Genomic DNA, 23,558 nt, shown 5'->3' on the forward strand with positions numbered 1-23,558 from the left:
CAATAAGCTTTAATTTAGTTTACAAAACTCTGCCATATTAACATGAAGAGCACACTAACGTTTAATGTTTAAACATTACCTTTTACGAAAGAATATGACACAGAGCTCAGTGCAAAATCTACAAGGTCACAGTCTAAGTCTAATATTAATTCAGAAAACCTCAGCAACCTCTATCTTTATCGAACAAGACCAAACCAACCCTTAAACCTCCTACTATATAATTATTCTATTTTTATGGCCCTTCTATGAAAGAAACACAGTTTAAAATAAAAGTCTGTCATAGTCAGTCATAGAAACTAGTCCTCTAGCACTAAGCTCAACTTCAGACTTGACCAGGAAATTAAAGTAACTTCTATACATGGATGGATACTCAGAGTAATAAAATTCTCAATGTTTATGACAATATTAATTTTGACTTTTATATCTTTTGAAATCTTTGTTACCTAAAATATTTCCCCATAAAAGTGAGCTACATTCAATTGTTACAGATTACATTTCAATAATTTGGAAGTTTCTATTTTTAGAGTTGAGCTTGAAGCACACAGACTTTTAATACAATTGACCAGTTATCCAAGCTTCAGTAAAGTTAATTCTTTTCTAAATGAAAATAAAAAATGAAACATTATGAGTTTTATTGAAAATGTTTTAATTTGGGATGTTCCTAATCTTTTTCATCATATTTCATCTTTAATCATCAATATTTTATAATTGATGCTTTAATGTTTGAGACCTCAAAAAGTATTCCTCATGATCTAAAATACACATGGCTCTGGCTTAAATTTTTTCTTCTATTTATCTCAACCTTCACTTTTATTATTCAAGGAGTTCTAGGATTAGAAGAGACATGATTAAGTTATGGCTACAAATAGCATATGACCGTAAGAGATCATACATCTGTGTTGAGATAAATCTTTAAGATGAGAAAGTAAAATTAAGAAGAATGTGTCTTCATTATAAAATTCTTATCTAGTGGGGCAAGTTTTTAACTTAAATATATTCTCTCAAAACCAAAGATACTTTTCCTAAATGAAAAATATTTCTTACTACTTATAAAATTATTCTTTCCACCCATGACATTTCACATAAAAGCACCAAAGAAAATTTCTGTAAACAAACTTTTAACCAGTAAACTAAGGGCAAATATCCATTTGCCTTTATTACAATATTTAAAAGGCCATGATATGAGTCTCTACTTCCTACAATGACATTTTTATAATAAAAACCCAGGCATACAAACAAGAAATGGAATTACTGTACATTTTTGGGGAACAAAAGGGAGATTAACAGACTAAACCTTTTTAGTTAACAAAGTGAGCACAAGAAGCCTATAAAATGTACGCAATATATAAAAAGTCAGTAATTTTTTAAAGTTTCATTAGTGGGATTAATAATTATTAAGAATAAAAGACGGTAGATCCACTGGTTTGTAATTATCCTGTAAACAGTAAGAAAGTAATAAGCAATAAATTAGAAATGTCTTAGCTCCTGGTACTTCCCTTCTCTTGCAAAGGAACCACCTTTAAAGCAGTTAAAATTGGCCTTCTTAAGTATTAGACTAATTCTAGCAGAAAATAAATTCCATTAGGAATAAGTTAACAGTCGACAATAGATTTTTGACAAATATATTAGAAAAAAAATACTGCAGGTCACAGGAGGATTGATCTACATGTTGTATGACAGAGTGTCTCGAAATCTCAAAACTTCTCCATTTCACTAGATTTCTTTTGTGATATATTGCTTTCTAAATTGTTTGGTAGAAAGTTAATAGAAAAATAAAAAGTGAAAAAAACACATTATTTAATCTCTGTAGATTTATGAAGAAGAAAAAAACCTTCAAAATACTTTTTCCTACTACTGTTACACAGGAAAAAGTTTCATTTGGCACACAATTTGTAAAACGAAAGAAAAAAAAAAGAAAGTGTTTGGCATTTCGATAACCCATAGTAATGACAACAGCAAGAAAGGAAAATAGGAAAAATTACTCTTTTAAGAAAAGATGTCAGAAGACAAACCACCAAAGGCTCTAATGTCTTCTACTCTTTGCTGTCTCTGGAATACTTTCATCTGCAACATAACGTACAAAGTATTATTTACATTATGATTATATTGGTAAAGACCAGAATCAGTTTTAGTTGTGCTCTTACAGTGCCCATTGGGGTAACAATAACCATCAAGGCAAGAAGGCCTTAAACAAAATATTCCATTTGTACTGTATACTTTATTTATTTTATGGTTCATCTTCTGGGGTGCACAAATAATTTTAGGACTCTGAAAAGTCCTGTAAACTTGGGTTGAGTTTCTGTAGCTGCTAACTATTCATTGAAGATGGTGAGTTTCTCTCTTGGAAAGTACGACATTCTGCAGGCTTAAACAGTGGTGTCTCCAAAGTCCTTGTTCCAACGTATGTATGCTTCTAAGGTCTGAGGGCTCACGCTGCGTTTTATCTTTTTTAAGGATTCAGTGAAGTCAGATAATCGAATATTTCTCATCTAGATTAATAAAAAAACACATGACAATACAAATGATGAATATATCTAGAGTAGTTAACCCAGTGATGAATAAAAGCAATGATGCTATTAATGTTATACATAGATTATTCTTAGAAAATCATGCCAATCATCTTATTTTACATTTTATTTATTTATTTATTTAGGCCACATCCAGGGCATATGTAAGTTCTGGGGCCAGAGACTGAATCCAAGTCACAGCTGTAGCAATACAAGATCCTTTAACCCACTGTGACAGGCTGGGGATCAAACCTGCACCTCCGCAGTGACCTAAGACACTGCAGTAGGATTCCTAACGCACTGTGCCACAGCAGGAACTCCTTTACATATTTATCTTTAAAAAGTTTTTTTTTGGCCACACCTGTAGCATGTGGAAGTTCCCAGGTCAAGTATCAAACCTGCACCACAGGAGCAACCGAAACTGCCACAGTGACAATGCCAGATATTTAACCTACTTTGCCACAAGGGAACTCCTTACATACTATTATATATTAGGCAAGTTTGCTATATAAGAAATCCTACCAAAATGCATTTTTTATGTGTTTACTTTTTTAGATATTAAAATTTTAAATAATATATCCCATTATAAAAATAAAACATTATAGAAAATATGACAAAATACAGATAATCAGAAAAATCACTCGCAATTGCACCATTAAGACCACTATTTGGCTTATCTCCTTCCAATATTTTCTCCTGCATATAATTTCATGGAATTTTATTCTCAAGTCTCATTCACCACAAACATACCCTAGTTAAATTCATGCTAGGTTTAATCAGAAAGGAAAGAGGAGTTTATAAGATGCGCATGGGGTGTTCCTGTTGTGGCTCAAAGGAAACGAACCCAATTAGTATCCATGAGGATGTGGGTTCCATCCCTGGCCTCACTCAGAGGGTCAAGGAACCAGAGTTGCCGTGAGCTGTGGTGTAGGTTGCAGACATGGCTCAGATCTGGTGTTGCTGTGGCTGTGGCATAGGCTGGCAGCTGCAGCTCCAATTTGACCCCTAGCCTGGGAACTTCCACATGCCACACCTGTGGCCCTAGAAAAAGCAAAAAAAAAAAAAAAAAAAAATGCACATGGAACTTCGAAGGAAATACTGCTGCTTATGTCTGAAATTTTCTAATATTACTATTCCTTAATATATTTTTGAATTACTTTGGTCTTACTTTCTTGGATTTGTTTTTGGCCATGCCCATGGCATACAGAAGTTCCCAGGCCAGGGATCAAACACCTGCCACAACAGTGATTTGAGCCACAGCAGTCATGCCAGATTATTAACCCACTAGGCCACCAGGGAACTCCTTATTTTCTTAGATTTTTAATTGGCTTCGAGAATGCAGAATAAAACAATACTGAGTTAATAAATACCTAATTTTTACCTAAGAATTTATAAAAGGCAAAATGGAATTTGGCACAAAATGATCAGTATTAAACACTGTTACTTGGGCAAGGTATGGTCTGTAGGCCAAATCCAGCCCACTGCCTTTTTTTCCTGTTGTTAATAAAGTTGTGTGAACATACACACACATACACATGAATAAAATAAAACTGTCACTTGTATATACATTTTGCCTCCAAGTAAGAAATTAAAGGAAAATTGGAAACAAAACTTTTTTTTTTTTTTTTTTTTTTGTCTTTTTGCTATTTCTTGGGCCGCCCCTGCGGCATATGGAGGTTCCCAGGCTCGGGGTCGAATCGGAGCCATAGCCACCGGCCTACGCCAGAGCCACAGCAACACAGGATCCGAGCCGAGTCTGCAACCTACACCACAGCTCACGGCAACGCCAGATCGTTAACCCACTGAGCAAGGGCAGGGACCAAACCCGCAACCTCATGGTTCCTAGTCGGATTCGTTAACCACTGCGCCACGACGGGAACTCCAAGGAAACAAAACTTTAAAAACTGATATTTATCTATATTCTTTTTACTACTCTTATAAAACCCAATCTAAGCACTTCACACCCTAATATCAACATAGCATATATTAAGAAAATCAGGAGTTCCCTGGTGGCCTAGTGGGTTAAGGAGCCATCATTGTCACTGCTGTAGCATGGATCCGATCCCTGGACCGGGAATTTCCGTATATGCCAATGGTGAAGCCAAAAAAAAAAAAAAAAATCAAAAACAAACAAAATAATCAACCACACTTGCAATTCGTAGCCTAATGTGAAAAATCTTTGTCCAAAAGAAAAAGAATATATTATTACCATAATCACTGTGTGAACCCTATATGTTTCTTATTTAACTGTAAAACATACCCTGGCTCTTGCTAAAGCCCAAAATGCAGAATGATGAATATAGTTATTATCTGTGATATGCCTGAATAATATTTGTCATACGATTAAAATTTTAGGAGTTCCTGTTGTGGCTCAGCAGTAATAAACCTGACTAGTATCCATGAGGATGTGGGTTTGATCTCTGGCCTGTTCAACAGGTTAAGGATCCGGCACTGCTGCAAGCTGTGGCAAAGGTTGCCGACACAGCTAGGATCCCACACTGCTGTGGCATAGGCCAGCAGCTGCAGCTCCGATTCGACCCCTAGCCTGGGAACCTCCATATACTGCAGCCCTAAAAAAAGAAAAAAAAATTTTTTTTAATTTAAAAACTTTTGCGGGAGCTCCCACTGTGGCTCAGCATAAATGAATCTGACTAGCATCCATTAGGACGCAGGTTTGATCCCTGGCCTCTCTCAGTGGGTTAAAGGATCCATTATTGCTGTGAGCTGTGGTGTAGGTCACAGACATGTCTTGGATCTGGTGTTGCTATGGCTGTGGCATAGGCCGGCGGCTACAGGTCTGATTTGACCCCTAGCCTGGGAAGCTCCATAAGCCAGGAGTGCAGCCCTAAAGAAGACCAAAAAAAAAAAAAAAAATTAAAGCTTTTGGGAGTTTCCATTGTGGCTAGTGTAAACGAATCTGACTGAGATCCATGATGACATGGGTTCAGTGGCTGACCTCGATCAGTGGGTTAAGGATCTGGTGTTGCCATGAGCTGTGGTGTAGGTCACTGATGTGGCTTGGATCCCATGTTGCTGTGGCTATGGTGTAGGCTGGCAGCTGTAGCTGTGATTTGACCCCTAGCCTGGGAACCTCCATATGCTGCAGGTGCAGCCCTAAAAAGACAAAAAAAAAAAAAGGCATATTTATCTGGCCAAACATGATCCATTACACAAAAAGTAAATTTATAATTTACAAATGTGGTAGGCATGTTCTGACATGTCTACTAATGATTCCACCTCTTGTTATATATACATGCCCTCGTGTAAACACTTCCCCTTGAGTGTAGACTGAACCAAAGAACAGAATACAACAAAAGTGATGACATGTCACGTCTAGTATTAGCTTATGAAGACTATGACTTCCATCGTGCTGGCACTTTTTTTTTTTTTTTTTTTTGTCTTTTGTCTTTTTTGTTGTTGTTTTGTTGTTGTTGTTGTTGCTATTTCTTGGGCCGCTCCCGCGGCATATGGAGGTTCCCAGGCTAGGGGTTGAATCGGAGCTGTAGCCACTGGCCTACGCCACAGCCACAGCAACGCGGGATCCGAGCCGTGTCTGCGACCTACACCACAGCTCACGGCAACGCCGGATCGTTAACCCACTGAGCAAGGGCAGGGACCGAACCCGCAACCTCATGGTTCCTAGTCGGATTCGTTAACCACTGCGCCACGACGGGAACTCCGTGCTGGCACTTTCTTTCGTATTCCTGGCTCACTTGCTTTGATGAAGGAAACCTATATACTGGAGGGGCCCATATATTCTGAGAAAACTGAGGCTCTTAGCCCAACAATAGAAGAGGAAATGAATTTAGCAAAGACCCATGTGAGCTTGGTAGCATATCTTTCCCGTGTTGAGTCTTACAATGACTACAACAAGAGCCAACATCTTGATCATGGCTTTGTAAGAAACACTGTGCCAATTCCTTGACTGTAGCCCTCTGAGAGAGTTTGAAGCAAAGGACTCAAATAAGAATGCCCAAAGTCCTGACTGTGAAAATGTGAGATAATAAATACATGTCAAAATTTTTTTGGCCACTCCCATGGCATCCAGAAGTTCCTGAGCCAGGGATTAAACCCACGCCACAGCAGTGACAACACCAGATCCTTAACCTGCTATGCCACTAGGGAATTCCTAAACAAATGTGATTTTAAGCTGCTAAGTTTGGGGCAAATTTTTGTTACATGGCAATACATCCCTATTGCAATAGAAATACCTTGTTTTAAAATACGAGTCTGTAAGAGTTACTAAAATACGAAAACACACTAAAAATTCATTTACTCTTAGAGTAAAACAGTAACTATATTAAGGTTGACTTTGTTGAGTGAAGAAGAAAAATGTTCAAGTTTGGTTGTACCTATATTCTCAGGATGGATAAAACATACACAAAGGTTAACAGAGTGGGTATCAATGGAAAACAGGTTTCTTTCTCATGAGATAATTATGGACAGATTACTAAGAATTTCTCATATTCCCTAAGCAGCACCTACTTACTTTCATAAAATTATTATAAGGTACTAATGAAGGGGCATCAAAGCATTCATTCCATTTATAGGTCTAAGTGGCCTTCCCAATAGATCTTTATAGAAAATGCCAGGGCCTAGGAGTTTAATTTTATTTATTTATTTGTCTTTTTAGAGCCTCACCCCTGGCATATGGAGGTTCCCAGGCTAGGAGTCTAATCAGAGCTGTAGCTGCCAGCCATAGCAATGCCAGATCCGAGCCGTGTCTGCAACCTACATCGCAGCTCACGGCAATGCCAGATCCTTAACCCACAGAGCAAGGCCAGGGATGGAACCCGCAACCTCATGGTTCCTGGTTGGATTCATTTCTGCTGTGCTATGACAGGAACTCCTTTTTATTATTTTTTTTGAAAAAGTATAGATATATATATGGATAACTGAATCACTTTGCTGTACTCCTGAAACACTGTAAAGCAACTATACTTCAATAGGAAGTTCTCTTGCGGCATAGTGGGTTAAGGATTCAGTGTTATCAGTGTAGCAGCTGGGGTCGCTGCTATGACAGGTACAGGTTCAATCCCCGGCCCGTAACTTCCACATGCTGTGGGTACAGCCACAAAAAAAAAAAAAAAAAAAACACTTCAGTAAATATTATTTTTAGAAAGCTGAAGAAAATGAATTTTTAAGATAATAGCAGCTAAATACCAAAGTATGTAACTAAAACTCTCTATTTCTAAGCTTCATTTATGTCAAACACATACCAGGTAGACTGTGAAAATGGAAAGGATGGTTGCAAGAACTGTGAGAGCTTTCTTAGTAATGTAGTTGGTGAATCAACATGCACAAGATGCCTGGAGAGAACCTCAAATTTAGTTGGAAGCTTGAAGAAAAAAGACTGCGAACACTCATTCTCTCTGTTCTGACTTCTCAACAGCTGGAAAACTTTGGTAGGACACTCTGCAACGTGCAGACCCCCAGCCAGCCTCCAACCTCCAGTGCATGTCTCTGGGTTTTGTTTTGTTTTTTGGGTTTTTTCACAGTTCACATTTGAACTCCACTGGAGTTCTACTTTGTTCTATTTCAGGAATGAGGTCTCCAGGATAATGTTTTAGGTGCTATCTGAGCTATGAGATAAGTTACACAATTCAAGTCTCATTTAAAACGTCATGGGAGTTCCCATCATGGCTCAGTGGTTAATGAACCCGACTAGCAAAATACATACATACATACATACACACACACAGACACACACAGTCATTAAGTTATTTTCTATCAAATCACATTATGTAAATACTGAACAAGATAAAATTATAATAAGACACTTGAGGATTTTATAGCCTATAACAGGTTAACCCCTTGATGTTCTATTTTGTTAGTTTCTCAATAATATTTACGCTCTACTTCTTATAAAAGCAATATAATTTCCATTATAATGTAATTTATTACATTTTAAAAAACATGGTAGCCCCTTTAGGAGATAAAGCATTTCTTTTGAAAAAAAATTGCCTGCAAAATGTAGGATTGAGTATGTAAAATGATCATAACTGTATGATTAATCTTTTTAAAAAAAATTTTTTTTATGACCACATCTATAGCACATGGAAATTCCTGGGACAGGGATTAAATCCAAGCAACAGGTGTGACCTATGCTGCAGCTCTAGCAATGCCAGACCCTGTAACCCACTGCAATGGTCCAAAGATCAAACCTGTACCTCCTCAGGGACTCCAGCCACTGCAGCTGCATTCTTTTTTTTTTTTTTTTTGTCTTTTTAGGGCTGCACTCGCGGCATAGGGAGGTTCCCAGGCTAGAGGTCTAATCGCATCTGCAGCCGCTGGCCTATGCACAGCCACAGCAATGCCAGATCTGAGCTATATCTGCAACCTAAACCACAGCTCACAGCAACGCTGGATCCTTAACCCACTGAGCAAGGCCAGAGATCAACTTGTGTCCTCATGGATACTATTTCTGCTGAGCCTCGACAGGAATCCCCTGTATAGTATTTTTTGTGCATTACCAAGGAACACCATAAGAGACTGTAATTTGATAGTTGTTCATATTTGAAAATGAAGCAAAATTAATTTTTTTCTAGTTTCTAATCAAATAAGCTAGAAGAATTCAGACAAAAGAAAGGTTTTACAGTATAGAAAATCAGGACAAAAGAAAGATAACTGTAAAATAGTATACCTCACTGGCAGACATATTCTTCACTTGTTCTGGTTTCAGTTCTGAAAAATATAAAAGTCAACCACTTAAAAAAAAATTTCCAAGCTTAAATTGCCTAAGAGCAAAATGAAGTGCAATAACCTAAAAGTATACTTTGAATATAAATCATATTAAGAGCATGTACAATTTACAAATGCTTACAATAATATTCCTACTTAGGAAGCATTCAATTTATTTATATATTGCTCAAGAACAACAGAATTTACAAATTTGAGAATAAAAAATAAAATAATGCAACTTGTTCTTTAAAAAAGGCATTAGTTTTTTTTGGTTTTTGTTTTGGTCATGCCTATGAATGTGGAAGGTCCCAGGCAAGGGATCAGACCCAAGCTGCTGCAGTGATAACAACAGATTCTTACACTGCGTCACAAGAAAAGTCTAAAAGCATTAGAGGTTTTTTGTTTTTTTGCCTTTTTGTCTTTCTAGGGCCACACCTGAGGCATATGGAGGTTCCCAAGCTAGGCATCAAATCGGAGCTGTAGCTACCAGCCTACACCAGAGCCACAGCAATGTGGGATCCGAGCCACGTCTGCAACTACACCACAGCTCACTGCAACGCTGGATCCTTAAACCACTGAGAGAGGCCAGGGATTGAACCTGAGTCCTCATGGATGCTAGTCCGGTGCGTTAACTGCCAAGCCACAATAGGAACTCCAGTTTTTTGGGTTTTTTTTAAAGCCAAAAACTGTCTGCTTCAGAATAATAGTCATGATGTTCTAAAAGATAACCAATGACTTATACATTAGCTACTGTTTCTGAATCCAATATTTGAATTATATTTCATGCCTCCAGCAGTAAGAAAGCTTAACTAAAATGCTTGACCCTGAGTTTCCAAATATATTCTCAAGGTTACATTTATTATTCTCTAAAGCAGCAGTTCTTAATCAGTACCCTGTGTCACTATGGGAGTTGTGTTCAGGAAGGTGCATGCTGCAGGTTCTATTTTACCACCATAGCCAGTAATCTGAATGTATACCTGAAAGCATGACCCTTCTACTGCCCATGCTGCCTGTGGATAAGTAGCTGAGAACATCTACTCTAGAGTGCTATATTAATTTAATATAAGCTAAAAATGATCAGAATCAACAAATGACCTTGAATTAAAAACACAGCTATGAAGGGAGCTCCCGTTGTGGCTCAGCAGTTCATGAATCACACTAGCATCCATGAGGACACACGTCTGATCCCTGACCTTGCTCAGTGGGTTAAGGATCCCGCATTGCTGTGAGCTGTGGCAGAGATCACAGGCATGGATTGGATCCTGAGTTGCAGTGGTTGTGGTGTAGGCCGGAAGCTGTAGCTCTGATTAGACCCCCAGCCTGGGAACATCTATATGCCACAGATGCAGCCATAAAAAGACAAAAAACAAGAAAAAAAACCCCACAGCAATGAATGATAGACTCTGCTGCAATTTTTCAAAATATAACATATAACAATAAAAGCAGAAACTTTTATTTATATGTTTCCTTAAGAATACTGAAATGAAAAGAACCAATAGGTAAGAACATCTCCCTTTTACTTTTCTTTTTCACTTGCTTAAAAAAGTTCTCTCGGAGTTCCCGTCGTGGCACAGTGGTTAATGAATCCGACTAGGAACCATGAGGTTGCGGGTTCGATCCCTGGCCTTGCTCAGTGGGCTAAGGATCCAGCGTTGCCGTGAGCTGTGCTGTAGGTTGCAGATGCGGCTTGGATTCCCCGTGCTGTGTCTCTGGCGTAGGCTGGCAGCTACAGCTCCTATTAGACCCCTAGCCTGGGAAACTCCATATGCCTCGGGAGTGGCCCAAGAAATGGCAAAAAGACAAAAAAAAAGTTCTCTTTTTCTTTAGTTTTCTGCTACTAACCTACCAGCAAGAAGTGAAACCTGCTGTCTAGAACAAGGCTCATGATCCACTGATCCATGGACTGTCGTATGGTCGGTGAGCTAAGAACAGTTTCACTTTCTTTTTTGTTAATAAAAAAATAAATAAACAAGAATACAGAACAGAGAGCATTATGTGGCCCATGAGCCTAAAATGTTTACTACTAGGCTTTTTTCAGAAAGGTTTGCTAACTCTGTCTAGAAACTTTCTATCGAGTTTTATGTTAAGTTTTCCACTGACATGCTTTTATTGCTTTCCTACTAATCAAAAAGATCTCTCAATTAGGGACTTCTTAAAACTTCTGAAGGAGTCTAATAAACAGTTACAAATGTTCCAAGCTTTTGTATTCTTACCTCGGATAGGACCCAGGGCTGCATCTTTTGCCAAAGCTGTTAGATCACTTCCTGAGTATCCGTCGGTCAATCTGAGAATGAGAAGGAAGAAAGAGCAACTTATTTTCACCTCTGCAGAAATAAAATCTCTATGTAGTAAATGAGTAAAACCCAGTTTTCCTCTGTCATCAAGCAGACATGAATGTGTTTTGATTTTAAGGGCACAGAAAGGCCCAATTCCTAAAAATGAATAAAACAGTCTTCTGGTTCACTGTAATGCCTCAAATTTTTGTCATTAGAACTTTCTTTAGATAAAGTACACTGTATTTCCAGGAATCTCCATTAAACTGTAAATATGTCTCCTGGAAAGGTAACATCTATAAGCCATTGCTGGGTAATGGACACATAAATGCAATTACTTCTCTGTAAGTCAAAAGAGTTTTTATCTCAACAAAGAGAACTGCCTTGATGAAATGATGGCCAATCAAGGAAGATTTCTTTCCAGGTAGGACAGGCAGGGTGAAGAAAGGGCCTAGGGTAGGAAACACTGGCAAAAAGAGGCACACCTGAACGGGATGCCACAATGGAGAATCCTGGGCAGCCAAGAGATTATCAACGGGAACTAAGAATTGGGGAGGCAAAGCAGAAGAGGAAAATAAAAGGGGGGGGAAGCATTTACTTATCATGTATTATGTTAAACACCTATACAAACATTAGTAGAACACTTTATTGGAATGACAAAGGGGTATCTCAAGATTTCCAAGTATTTCTTTTTTTTGCTTTCTTTTCCTTCTTTTTTTTTTTTTTTTTTTTTTTTTTTTTGCTGGCCATGTCTGTGGCCTGCAGAGAAGTTCCAGGACCAGGGGTGAAACCACGCCACAGCAGAAACCCAAGCCACAGCAGTGACAATGTTGGCTCTTTAACCTGCTGAGCCACCAGGAAACTCCTAGTGTTTGCTCTTTTTTCATAAGTATTTGGGAATCAGCTTTTTTATTAAAATTACTAGCTATTCACAGTTATTGAATATTTTAAATTACTTTGAGATTTTTCAATGACTAAAAATTCATGAGTGCATCTCCTATTATTCACTTTCTACTCACATACAGTACTCACAAAAAAAGTTGAAGACATCAAAGTTAAAACAAATTCATGTAATACAAAAGAACATGTTTGTTTATTTATTTATTTGTGTATTTATTTATTTTTTAGGACCACATCCAAGGCATATGGACAGTCCCAGGATAGAGGTAGAATCGGAGCTGTAGGCTGCAGCCTACACCACAGCCACGCCAGATCTGAATTGCATCTGCAACCTATGCCTCGGGCTGCAGCAACACTGGATCCTCAACACACTGAGGGAGGCCAGGGATTGAACCTACATCCTCATGTATGCTAACTGGGTTCTTAACCCACTGAACCACAATGGAAACTGCCAAAAGAACAAGTTTAAATGAAAATATCTGGGTTGGTGTGGGCAGATATGAGATAATTTAAATTTTAAAAATGACTTTAATCCACTTATAAGTTTATATAAAGAATACAGGGAGTTCCCATTGTGGCTCATCGGGTTACAAACCCGACTAGCACCCATAAGGATTCGGGCTCGATCCCTGGCCTTGCTCAGTGGATCAAGGATCCAGTGTTGCTGTGAGCTGTGGTGTAGGTCACAGGTGTGGCTTAGATCTGGCGTTGCTGTGGCTGTGGCATTGGCCAGCAGCTGGCAGCTCCAATTCCATCCCTAGCCTGAGAACTTCCATATGGCCCAGGTGTGGCCTTAAGAAGTGGAAAGAAAAAAAAAAAAAGACACAGTATCATCATTGTGTATTTAGGTCAAATCTTCTAGAAGATCTGGAAATTAAAATTTAGACACCATGTATATAAAAAAAATGAGATAAGAGAGAAGGTAAAGGAAGTAGAGAATGAAACAAGAAGTCTTCTGATAAATAACTTATACACTTCATACATAAGCTTACTTTGAACAAAACCAAAAATGACTTCTTTAAAAAAAAAAAAAAAAAGCTGCAAGAGAGACCAAACCAAATTACTCACCTAGCAAGTTGTGCCAGTTCCTTTTGGGTCAGTGGGCTTCCTTGTTTACATAATAGATTTTTTAATAAAAGTAGTCGTGTCTGAAAAGAAATATTCAAGAATTATCACTACTGTACAACACAGGGAACTATATCCAGTCTCATGATGGAAGACAGTATGAGAAAAGGAATGTTTATATATATATATATAAACATATATATATGACTGTGTCACATTGCTGTACACAGAAATTGGCACAATATTTTAAGTCAACTATAATAAAGAAAAAAATTTTTCAAATAAAAAAAAAAAGAACTATCAGTCCTAAGAATTAGCTTACATATCCAGGAATTAGGTTCAAATCCCAACTCTCATTTAGAAGCTGAATGATCTTATACAAACCACTCTGCCCCTCAGAGTCTCACTTGTATTTGCTAAAACAGCTTTTTTTTCTCTTTAGGGCCACACTGGTGGCACACGGAAGTTCCCAGGCTAGAGGTTGAACTGGAGCTGCAGCTGCTAGCCTATGCCTCAGTCACAGCAACATGGGATCCAAGCCGCATCTGTGACCTATGCCACAGCTTGTGGCAACACCAGATCCTTAACCCACTGAGGGAGGCCAGAGATCAAACCTGAATTCTCATGGAGACTATGTTGGGTCCTTAACCCACTGAGCTACAATGGGAACTCCAAAAAACAATTTTTACAAAGTACCTGAAAGAGTTAAAGGCAATTCAAATAAAGCACTGAGCAAGTAGCTGATCTCACTAGAAAGAATGTTAAGGGTCTGAGCTGGAAAACCACAGTTTAAAGAAAAACAACCAGTTTTATAGAGGTATGAATTCATATAGCATGGAACGTCATCTGTTTTCAGTGTATAATTTAATGACATTTAATAATTTAGAGTCATGCAACCATCACCAAAATCCAATTTTAGAACATTTCCATCACTCCAAAAAGTCAACCTGTGCATCTCTGCAGTTAACCCCTGCTTCCACTAATAACTTTAGCCAGTACCTACTTTTTGTTTCTAGAAATTTGCCTTTTCTGGACATTTCATATAAATGTAATCATATGACAGGTAATCTTTTGCACCTGGCATCTTTCACTTAGTATAATATTTTTGAGGTTCATCCATATTATGGTATATATAAGTAACTCATTCCTTTTATTGCTAAACTGTATTCCATTAAATGGATATACCACTTTCATTTATCTAGTCACCAATTGGTGACTATTTTATTTTATTTTTACAGCCACACCTATGGCATGTAGAAGTTCCCGGGTTATGGGCCGAATCAGAGCTATAGCCGCAGGCCTATACCACACTCACACCAGATCCAAGCTGCACCTGTGATCTATGACACAGCCTGTGGCAATGTCAGATCCTTAACCCACTGGCCAGGGATTGAACCCATATTCTCATAGACACTATGTTGGGTTCTTAACCCTCTGAGCCACAGTGGGATCTCCTGAGGACTATTTTACATTCTTTGCAGTTCTTGGCTACTACTTAAAATGCTGTTATAGGCATTCTCTTATGACTCAGTGGGATAAGGAACTGGGGTTGTCATTGCAGTGACTTGGGTTGCTACTTGGTACGGGTTCGATGTCTGGCTTGGGAACTTCCATATGCTGCAGGCAGAGCCAAAAACATTTTAAGAAGATTCCTTTTTTCCTTTTGTCTTTTCTGGGGCCGCACCCGTGGCATATGGAGGTTCCCAGGCGAGGGATCTAATGAGAGCTGTAGCCGCTGGCCTATGCTAGAGCCACGGCAACGCAGGATCTGAGCCGCATGTGCGACCTACACCACAGCTCACGGCAATGCCGGACCCTTAATCCACTGAGCAAGGCCAGGGATCGAACCTGCAACCTCACGGTTCCTAGTTGGGTTCGTTAACCACTGCGCCATGATGGGAACTCCAGAAGATTCTTGAACATGTCTTTGTGTAAAACATGTTTTCAAATCTCTTGGGTAGATTCTTAGGAATGGAATTGTTGGGTCTTACACACTAAGTTTATGTTTATCTTTTTAAAAAACTGCCAAACTTTTCCAGTGTAGCTATACCATGCATTGGAAGACTTAATACTGTCAAGATGGTAGTTCCTGTTTGTCCTAAAAAAACAAAAAACAAAAAACAAAACCCACATAGATACATACCTCCTCATTTGGCAAAGACACATATACCCGTTTGATGAAACGCCTAAAAAAAGGATTACAGTTTTGAATTTAAAGATAATTCAGTTTAAGTAGCAGACAACAAGAACAAAGTTTTAAGTATAATGCTCAAGGCGTCTGAATACATTTTAGTAGTCAACAATGTAAAAAGTTATTTTTAGAATTACTTGTTTAAAAACCCTTAATTTAGTATTGTCAGAATTAATCATTATATACACATACTTTTAACACTTTAAAACAGAATATCTGATATAAAAAGTTGAATAAACAGATTTCTGCTGTCTTCTTGAAACTATAAACAACTAAAACCAATAAGGACAAGACAAATAGCAATGTAAACTCCATCATCAACAAACTAGGTAACATTTACAGAACTAAAATGTATGAAGAAGAGGGCAGTTAAAATTGTGCTGACAAAGGAGAATGAATACACATAGGTCCTGCCACTGCAGATTCTAGACATGGCCGTCAGAGCACAGAAGGAACGGAGAGAGTGCACTCTAAGAGGTAAGAGAACTAACCTCCCCACATTTAAACAAGCATGTGAGGAATTGCTCTGCAAATCCTGTGACCCAGTGAGTAGCAAGGGACTGGCAAGGAAGGTGAGACTGAACAAAGAAAACTCAAAGACACATCATCTTTGTAAGAAGACATCAGATGACATCAGATGACAAGCTTTCGTACAGTGAGCAATCTCCTTCCACTGAAGAAGACCAAATAAATCCAATCTCTTATTTACACACAAATACGCTTCTTTTACGGGTAGGGCTTTGTTGTGAGTCAGGGAGACTACCCATTGTCCAGGGTATTCATACAACAACTCAAGATCCTTGCTTGAAATCTTAACTTTTCTGGCTCTTCTCCTACACTATCCTTCCAAAACTAGGTTTTCCAAGAAAACTCTCTCATTCAATTAAAAAAGATAAGCAAAACAGGCAGCAGCATAGGACTGATTTTTCAAAAGTGCCAACAGAGAGGGAAAGAAATAGAATAAACATAAAACACGTAAGATGAAGAACATACATAAGAGGATTTGTTCACAGAGCAAATTAAAATTGTGACCCAATATCTTTCCACAAAATGAAATAATTTAATTTTTTAAAAAGGCTTCTATAAAAGAGCTCAATGAAATATAAGGGCTTAAGGAAATAAAACAACAGAAGATGAAAAATGGGACTGCAGAGATAAAGAAAGCAATAAAAAAGAAAACAAAAATGACCACAGAAACAATGGTTACAAAAGTAGTAGTAAGAAGGGAGTTCCCATCGGCACAGCGGAAATGAATCTGACTAGGAACCATGAGATTGTGGGTTTGATCCCCTGGGCCTCGCTCAGCCAGTTAAGAATCTGGTGTTGCCATGGCTGTGGCATAGACAACAACAGCTATAGCTCTGATTTGACCACTAGCCTGGGAACCTCCATATGCCATGAGTGCAGCCCTTAAAAAAAAAAGAAAGTAGTAGTAGGAAGGAGATTAGATGCTAGCCCAAGAAAAGATAAGGATTAACAAACAGGAAAATAGAAAAAAAACAAACTAAAAAATACCTAAGAGTTTAAAGAGATTAGAAAGGAAATTACAGATATGAAAGACAAAATATGCAACATAATGCATAAATTGCATGCAAAAGGAAATATTAAGGGGAAAAAAAAAAGAAAGGCGGTATTCAAAATAACTTGCCCCAAACAAAGGAGGTTTCAAACTATCAATTTAAACAAACACCAAATACCAGAAAAAATACAGATCAATGTATTTTTCAAATAAGCAGATTTCAACAGTTGAAAACTGTATCCAATAAAGAGAAAAAAAAAATCCAGGTAACATATTAATGTGAATAAAAGCAGGCTGGCTTCAGATTTTCACTTTGCATCAATCCAATCCTAGAAACAATAGGACAATGTTACAAATTCCTCAGGAAAAAAAATAGGAGGCCTAAGAACTTTATGCTGAGTCAAAATGTCCTTCCAATAGGAAAGGAACAAATTTGTTTAAACACAGAAGAATGTAGCTCCCATGAGCTCCCTTTTATCAGCTTTTCATGAACCCCAGTAAAAGAGGACAAAAATCAGATTTGGAATTTTAAGATACTTTAATACAACCCAGAAGATATAAGCGATTTGCCTAAAACCATAAAGTCAAAAATAGTTTTCGGGGTATCATGCTGGCCCTGTCCTCAAAATCTTTATTTGGTAACAAGAGGCCATGGGATGGACACGGAGAGGAAATAATTAATTTAGTCTTCAAACTGAGAGCAAAGGAAACGAGAAATTTGAGATGAACATATGAATAAACACGTCTGTAATAAACATCTGTGTTTCTGGAGTTCCTGTCGTGGCTCAGTGGTTAACGAACCTAACTAGTATCCATGAGGACTTGGGTTCAATCCCTGGCCTTGCTCAGTGGGTCAAGGATCTGACGTTGCCATGAGCTGAGGTGTAGGTCGAAGACATGGCTTGGATTCCCCCATTGCTCTTGGTGTGATGTAGGCCAGCAGCTGCAGCTCCAATTCGACCCCTAGCCTGGGAACCTCCATATGCCACAGGTGCAGCCCTAAAAAAGACAAAAAATAAAATAAAATAAATGTGTGTTTCTATGTAAATTTCCCTACCTGAGAACAGCCTCATCAAGCTCTTGTGGCCTGTTAGTTGCACCCATTACAAGCACTCTGTCATCTCCAGCAGATTGTACCTATAAGCCAAAACTTTTTTTCAGTACTTTTTAGACAATAAAAAAAAACAAAGAAAAACATAATAAAGACAACTATTTCTAATTTGGGGCATTCAATAGGAAAATACATACACTGAAATCTATTGCCTTAAAAATATCATAATCAGGAGTTCCCATCATGGTTCAGTGGTTAACGAATCCGACTAGTAATCACGAGGTTGTGGGTTTGATCCCTCACCTCGCTCAGTGGGTTAAGGACCTGGTGTTGCCATGAGCTGTGGTGTAGGTCACAGACGCGGCTCGGATCCGGCATTGCTGTGGCTGTGGCTGTGGCATAGGCCGGTGGCTACAGCTCCGATTAGACCCCTAGCCTGGAAACCTCCATATGCCTTGGGGGTGTGCGGCCCTAGAAAATACAAAAAGTCAAAAAAAAAAAAATCATAATCAATACTTACACCATCAAATTCTATTAAAAATTCAGTTTTTAGACGTCTACTGGCATCATGTTCTCCTTCTCTTCTTTCACGCAAAAGGCTATCAACTTCATCTAAAGTAATGCAAGGATAAGACTTTAGTATAGCAGAAATTGAGAGAACACTGTAAGTCAACTATACTTTAACAAAACAAACAAACAAACAAACAAATAATAAAACAAGGATACGACTTTAATTAAAAGCCAAGCTGGGAGTTCTCAATGTGGCTCAGCAGGTTAAGGACCCAGCATTGTCACTGCAGCAGCTCGGGTTGCTGCTGTGGCACCAGTGTGACCCTGGCCCAGGGAACTTCCACATGCTTTGGACATGGCAAAGGAAAAAAAAAAAAAAAGGCAAAGGCCAAGCTATATGAGTCACCTGAGATTAATCTAGTTTACCATAAGTTATTAATACAGTGGATGCTACTCAGTTCTTTAGATAGTCTTTAATTGTGTGCTTCTTTAAAACTTCTTCCTTCTGAATAATCTTTCCTATCACAGCTTTCACATTTGGAGAGGGGAATTTTACAACTGTTCAACTAACTTAGTTGGAGAACATGTTCTTACCTATAAAAATTATAGAAGGCTGAAGTTCTCGAGCCACAGCAAAAAGAGCTCTCACCAATTTTTCTCCTTCTCCTACCTAAAACAAGGCATTATACAGTGTTATACCCATAAAATTCAACGTTATTCCAGCTTTTTAAATTATACTATTGAAAGTCTAGAACCTAGGAATTTAATTTTCTTTCTTTGCAACAACCAAAGATTTGGTTTAAGGAATGAGGGATAAAGGAGGTGGAGGGATGTTACCGAATTGTCCCTTATAATTTTAGAAAATACACCACTTATTTATTATTTAAGACAGTTGGTAAGTACTTTTAAAAATGAACTATATCTCTGTCTTGCTTCACTCTGCATCCCTAAGATTTGAGAATGGAAGAGCTATTAGGGCTATAACTAGTGAGAAGCTGGAATACTAAGGGGGAGAGAGAGAGACGCAGCACATATTCCTTAAGCCCTAGGTTGCAGGGTATATTCACAGAAGCAGTAAGCTGCAAAGTGCTCTCCTAAACAAAACTTGCTCTAAGAACACCTTGAAAACCTATTCTCACAATATCACTGTCTCACAATATTTACTGACAGAGATATTCTCACAATATCACTGGCAATAAGTACCAAAGTATTTCTAGATCTAGGAGCTTTATGAGCTCCTTGAGACAGTCCCAGGGGCTGAGATACTATACCAAAGCCATTCTATGCACTAAAGCATCTAACGAAAGGGTCATGAGGTTTGGGGCAATCTAGTTAAATAAAAGGAAAAAAGGAATGGTCCTAGATTTAGAATCATCAAAAATATTCTCAGAGCCAGAAGGAACTATAAGAGATCATCTCTTTATGACATCAATCCTTTATAAGTGACACTTTCTTAAAGTCAGCTCAGATATGAAATTTAGATTGGAATTCCTATCCTCTAAGTTCCAAGATAGTATTTTCTGTTATAGTATGTGCATAATGTGGGCAAACCTACTTTAACAACTACTTTATGTATAAAATTTCACTTTGGAAGCAAAATTTAACCAGGAAGAGAATCATTTTATAGTTACTTTCAATTAATTTATAAAATTGAAAATAAATAAAAAATTTTTAAATTGAGAATACTGCCAATACCTGATCTTGGATTTCTAGCCTCCAAAATATAAGACAATAAATTTCTATTGTTTAAGTCATCCAGTTTGTGGTACTTTAATACAAAGCCCTAGCAAATCAATACAGCATTTGACAGGACAATTTTAATTTTAAAAGAGTCTAACAAATGCACATAACTTTGTATTTTGAGGAGTGATATTTGGGAGTTCCCATGGTGGTTCAGTGGCAACAAACCCGATGAGTATCCACGAGGATGCAGCTTCAATCCCTGGCCTTGCTCAATGGGCTAATGATCTGGCTTTGCCATAAACTGTGATGTAGGTCACAGATGCAGCTCAGATCCCGGGCTGCTGTGGCTGTGGTGTAGGCCACAGCTGCAGCTCCAATTCAACCCCTAGCCTGGGAATTTCCATGTACTGAGGGTGCAGCCTTAAAAAGACAAAAAAAGAAAAAAAAAAAAAGAGTGATATTTATCATGTCTAGAAAATAGACATAAAACTCAGAAAAAAACATTTTTGTGTAATGTTATAACTATTTATACTTAACATATTAACATTTAGACAGTAACTTAAAATATGATATTTGAAAGAATACTCACATATTTTGAAGTTAGACTTGCAGCACTTATATTAAAGAAGGTTGCATTAGATTCTGCAGCTACTGCTTTAGCCTTTAAAAATCACAAAGGTAAATATTACATAGTTCAATTGCTTTAAAAAGATAAACACATTTGATCAATTTAAATACTAGAACAGTTTCGCTAAAAATATAAGGTATGACACAACTCCCAACATATAGTAATCAATGTTTCCTTTCCAGCAATGAGGAAAAAGTCTAGGAAGAGCTATGCTTCTTTCTACACTCTTTTACTCTAAGAAAGAACTGACAGAGGTTAAAAAAAAATACATGGTGTTACTCTAGTTATAGAAAGACAACTAGTTAGAGAAAGAAAAACAGCTAAGGGAAAAAATTACTCTTTGCCTATCTATGTTTTCCCTCTAGGAAAGCTATTCAGGACAAAGAGGTATCCAGATCCTGGCATAAACTTTTGGTAAAGGATATGGGAAAAAAATATTTGTTGTATGTCAATTATGCCTCAATTAAAAAAAAAAAGACATCTTATGCTATTTTATTTAAATAAAGCTGTTAAAATAGTAAAAAAAAAAATCACAGGAGATACTCAATATAGTAAAGTAAGCTCTTCTATTTATTAACTTGGGAATATAGTGAAAGTTATATTATTAAATTTAGCTAGCTCTAAATTACTACCGAAGATAACATATATGGTTTTCCACCTACTTCTTCATTAAAAACTAGCTAAAAAACTTAAGAGGGTATATTATAACAAAAAGCAAGTCATGAATAATAGACTCAGAGTTCCTGTCATGGCTCAGCGGTTGACAAACCCAACTAGTATCCTTGAGGTTGCAGGTTCGATCCTTGGCCTTTCTCAGTGGGTTAAGGATCTGGTGTTGCCATGACCTGTATGTAAGTTGCAGATACGGCTCAGATCCTGCACTGCCGTGGCTGTGGCTATGGTGTAGACCAGCAGCTGTAGCTCCCATCTGACTCCTAGCCTGGGAACTTCCATATGCCATGGGTGCAGTCCTAAAAGACAATAAATAAGTAAATAGTAGACTTTATGGGCAATAAAAAATTTTTTTTCGATATATCCCTAGTATCTCAGTAGAACATGCAAATTTAAAAAGAATTCTTACCAGCATTGTTTTCCCATTTCCAGGTGGACCAAAGAGTAACAATCCTCTGGCAGGAGCTCTAAGACCTGTGAACAACTTAAAAATATATACTTTAACTCACAACTATGATTCTGGAGGTACGTTTCCCAGACAGTTAAACTATTATTTGTTATCTAAAAAGCACCCATTTTACAGCAGCAGCCTTCCAAAGAGAGCTGTCCAGAGCTCTAAAGAGAACACATAATCAGGAGTTCTCGTGGAGCAGAGGAAATTAATCCAACTGGGATCCATGAGGTTACGGGTTTGATTCCTGGCCTCAACCAGTGGGTTAAGGATCTGGCATTGCCGTGAGCTGTGGTGTAGGCCGAAGACTCGGCTCAGATCTGGCATTGCTGTGGCTGTGGCATAGGCTGGCAGCTACAGTTCCAATTAGACCCCTAGCCTGGGAACCTCCATATGCCACCAGTATGGCCCTATAAAGACAAAAAAAAAAAAAAGAGAACATGTAATCAACAAATTAGTATAATTAGTAAAAACAGAAGAAAATAAAATGAAGTAAAACCAAATCCTCATTGATAGAAATGAAAAGCAGACTTGGGAATTCCCATTATGGTGCAGCAGAAATGAATCCGACTAGTAACCATGAGGTTTCAGGTTCGATTCCTGGCCTCACTCAGTGGGTTAAGGATCCAGCGTTGCCGTGAGCTGTGGTGTAGGTCACAGATGCGGCTCGGATCTGGCGTGGCTCTGGCTCTGGCGTAGGCCAGCAGCTGTAGCTCTGATTCGACCCCTAGCCTGGGAACCTCCATATGCCATGGGTGTGGCCCTAAACAGCAAAAAAAAAAAAAAAAAAAAAAAAAAAAAAGCAGATTGGACAAATAAGACATTGAACATAGGTCTCCTTCTATACTCGCTTTAGAAATCTCATCAAAATAAAAGCAAATGAATAAAAAAGATATAAACCTTTAAAACAAACAAAAATCCAGGAAAGAACAGAGGACACAAGTTTTTGTAGATGGAGAATTGACAAAATGTGGTAAATTATTTAACAGAGTTGAGGTAGCTAAAACATAAACGCCTGTTTGTGAAAGGATACCCAGATACAAGGAGCACATTAAATAAACCCTAGAAGGAGTTCCCACCATGGCAGAGTGGGTTAAGAATATGACAGCAATGGTTCGGGTCAATCCCGTGCCACCTGGCGCAATGGGTTAAAGGATCCGGCATTTGCTGAAGCTTCAGCATAGGTGGTAGCTGTGGCCTGGATTCATAGCCTGGCCTAGGAACTTCCACAGGCCACAGATGTGGCCATAAAAAATAAAAATAAAAATTAAGGAGTTCCCACTGTGGCTCAGCAGGTTAAGAATATGATGAGTATCTATGAGGATGCGGGTTGATCCCTTGCCTTGCTCAGCAGGTTAAGGATCCAGTGTTTCCCTGAGCTGTAGCTCTGATTAGACCACTAGCCTGGGAACTTCCACAGGTGCAGC

At 38.2% G+C, this 23,558-nt stretch overlaps 1 protein-coding gene across 1 annotated transcript in view; it reads right to left on the reverse strand.

The window, feature by feature from the left end:
- Positions 1–1,979: 1,979 nt before the first annotated feature.
- Positions 1,980–23,558, reverse strand: part of SPAST (spastin) — a 66,401-nt gene continuing 44,822 nt past the window's right edge. Inside the window, 10 exon segments of the mRNA NM_213749.1 lie at positions 1,980–2,489; positions 9,151–9,191; positions 11,402–11,472; positions 13,430–13,509; positions 15,570–15,612; positions 18,194–18,273; positions 18,708–18,799; positions 19,292–19,367; positions 20,970–21,041; positions 22,090–22,164. Of these exon segments, the coding sequence (NP_998914.1) occupies positions 2,367–2,489; positions 9,151–9,191; positions 11,402–11,472; positions 13,430–13,509; positions 15,570–15,612; positions 18,194–18,273; positions 18,708–18,799; positions 19,292–19,367; positions 20,970–21,041; positions 22,090–22,164 (753 nt within the window). The 3' untranslated portion in view covers positions 1,980–2,366.

The sequence above is a fragment of the Sus scrofa genome, chromosome 3 (assembly GCF_054392235.1).
Source record: "Sus scrofa isolate SSC_HxYL_T2T_F1_AM1 chromosome 3, Sscrofa_HxYL_maternal_Yorkshire_Landrace_v2.0, whole genome shotgun sequence".
NCBI lineage: Eukaryota > Metazoa > Chordata > Mammalia > Artiodactyla > Suidae > Sus > Sus scrofa.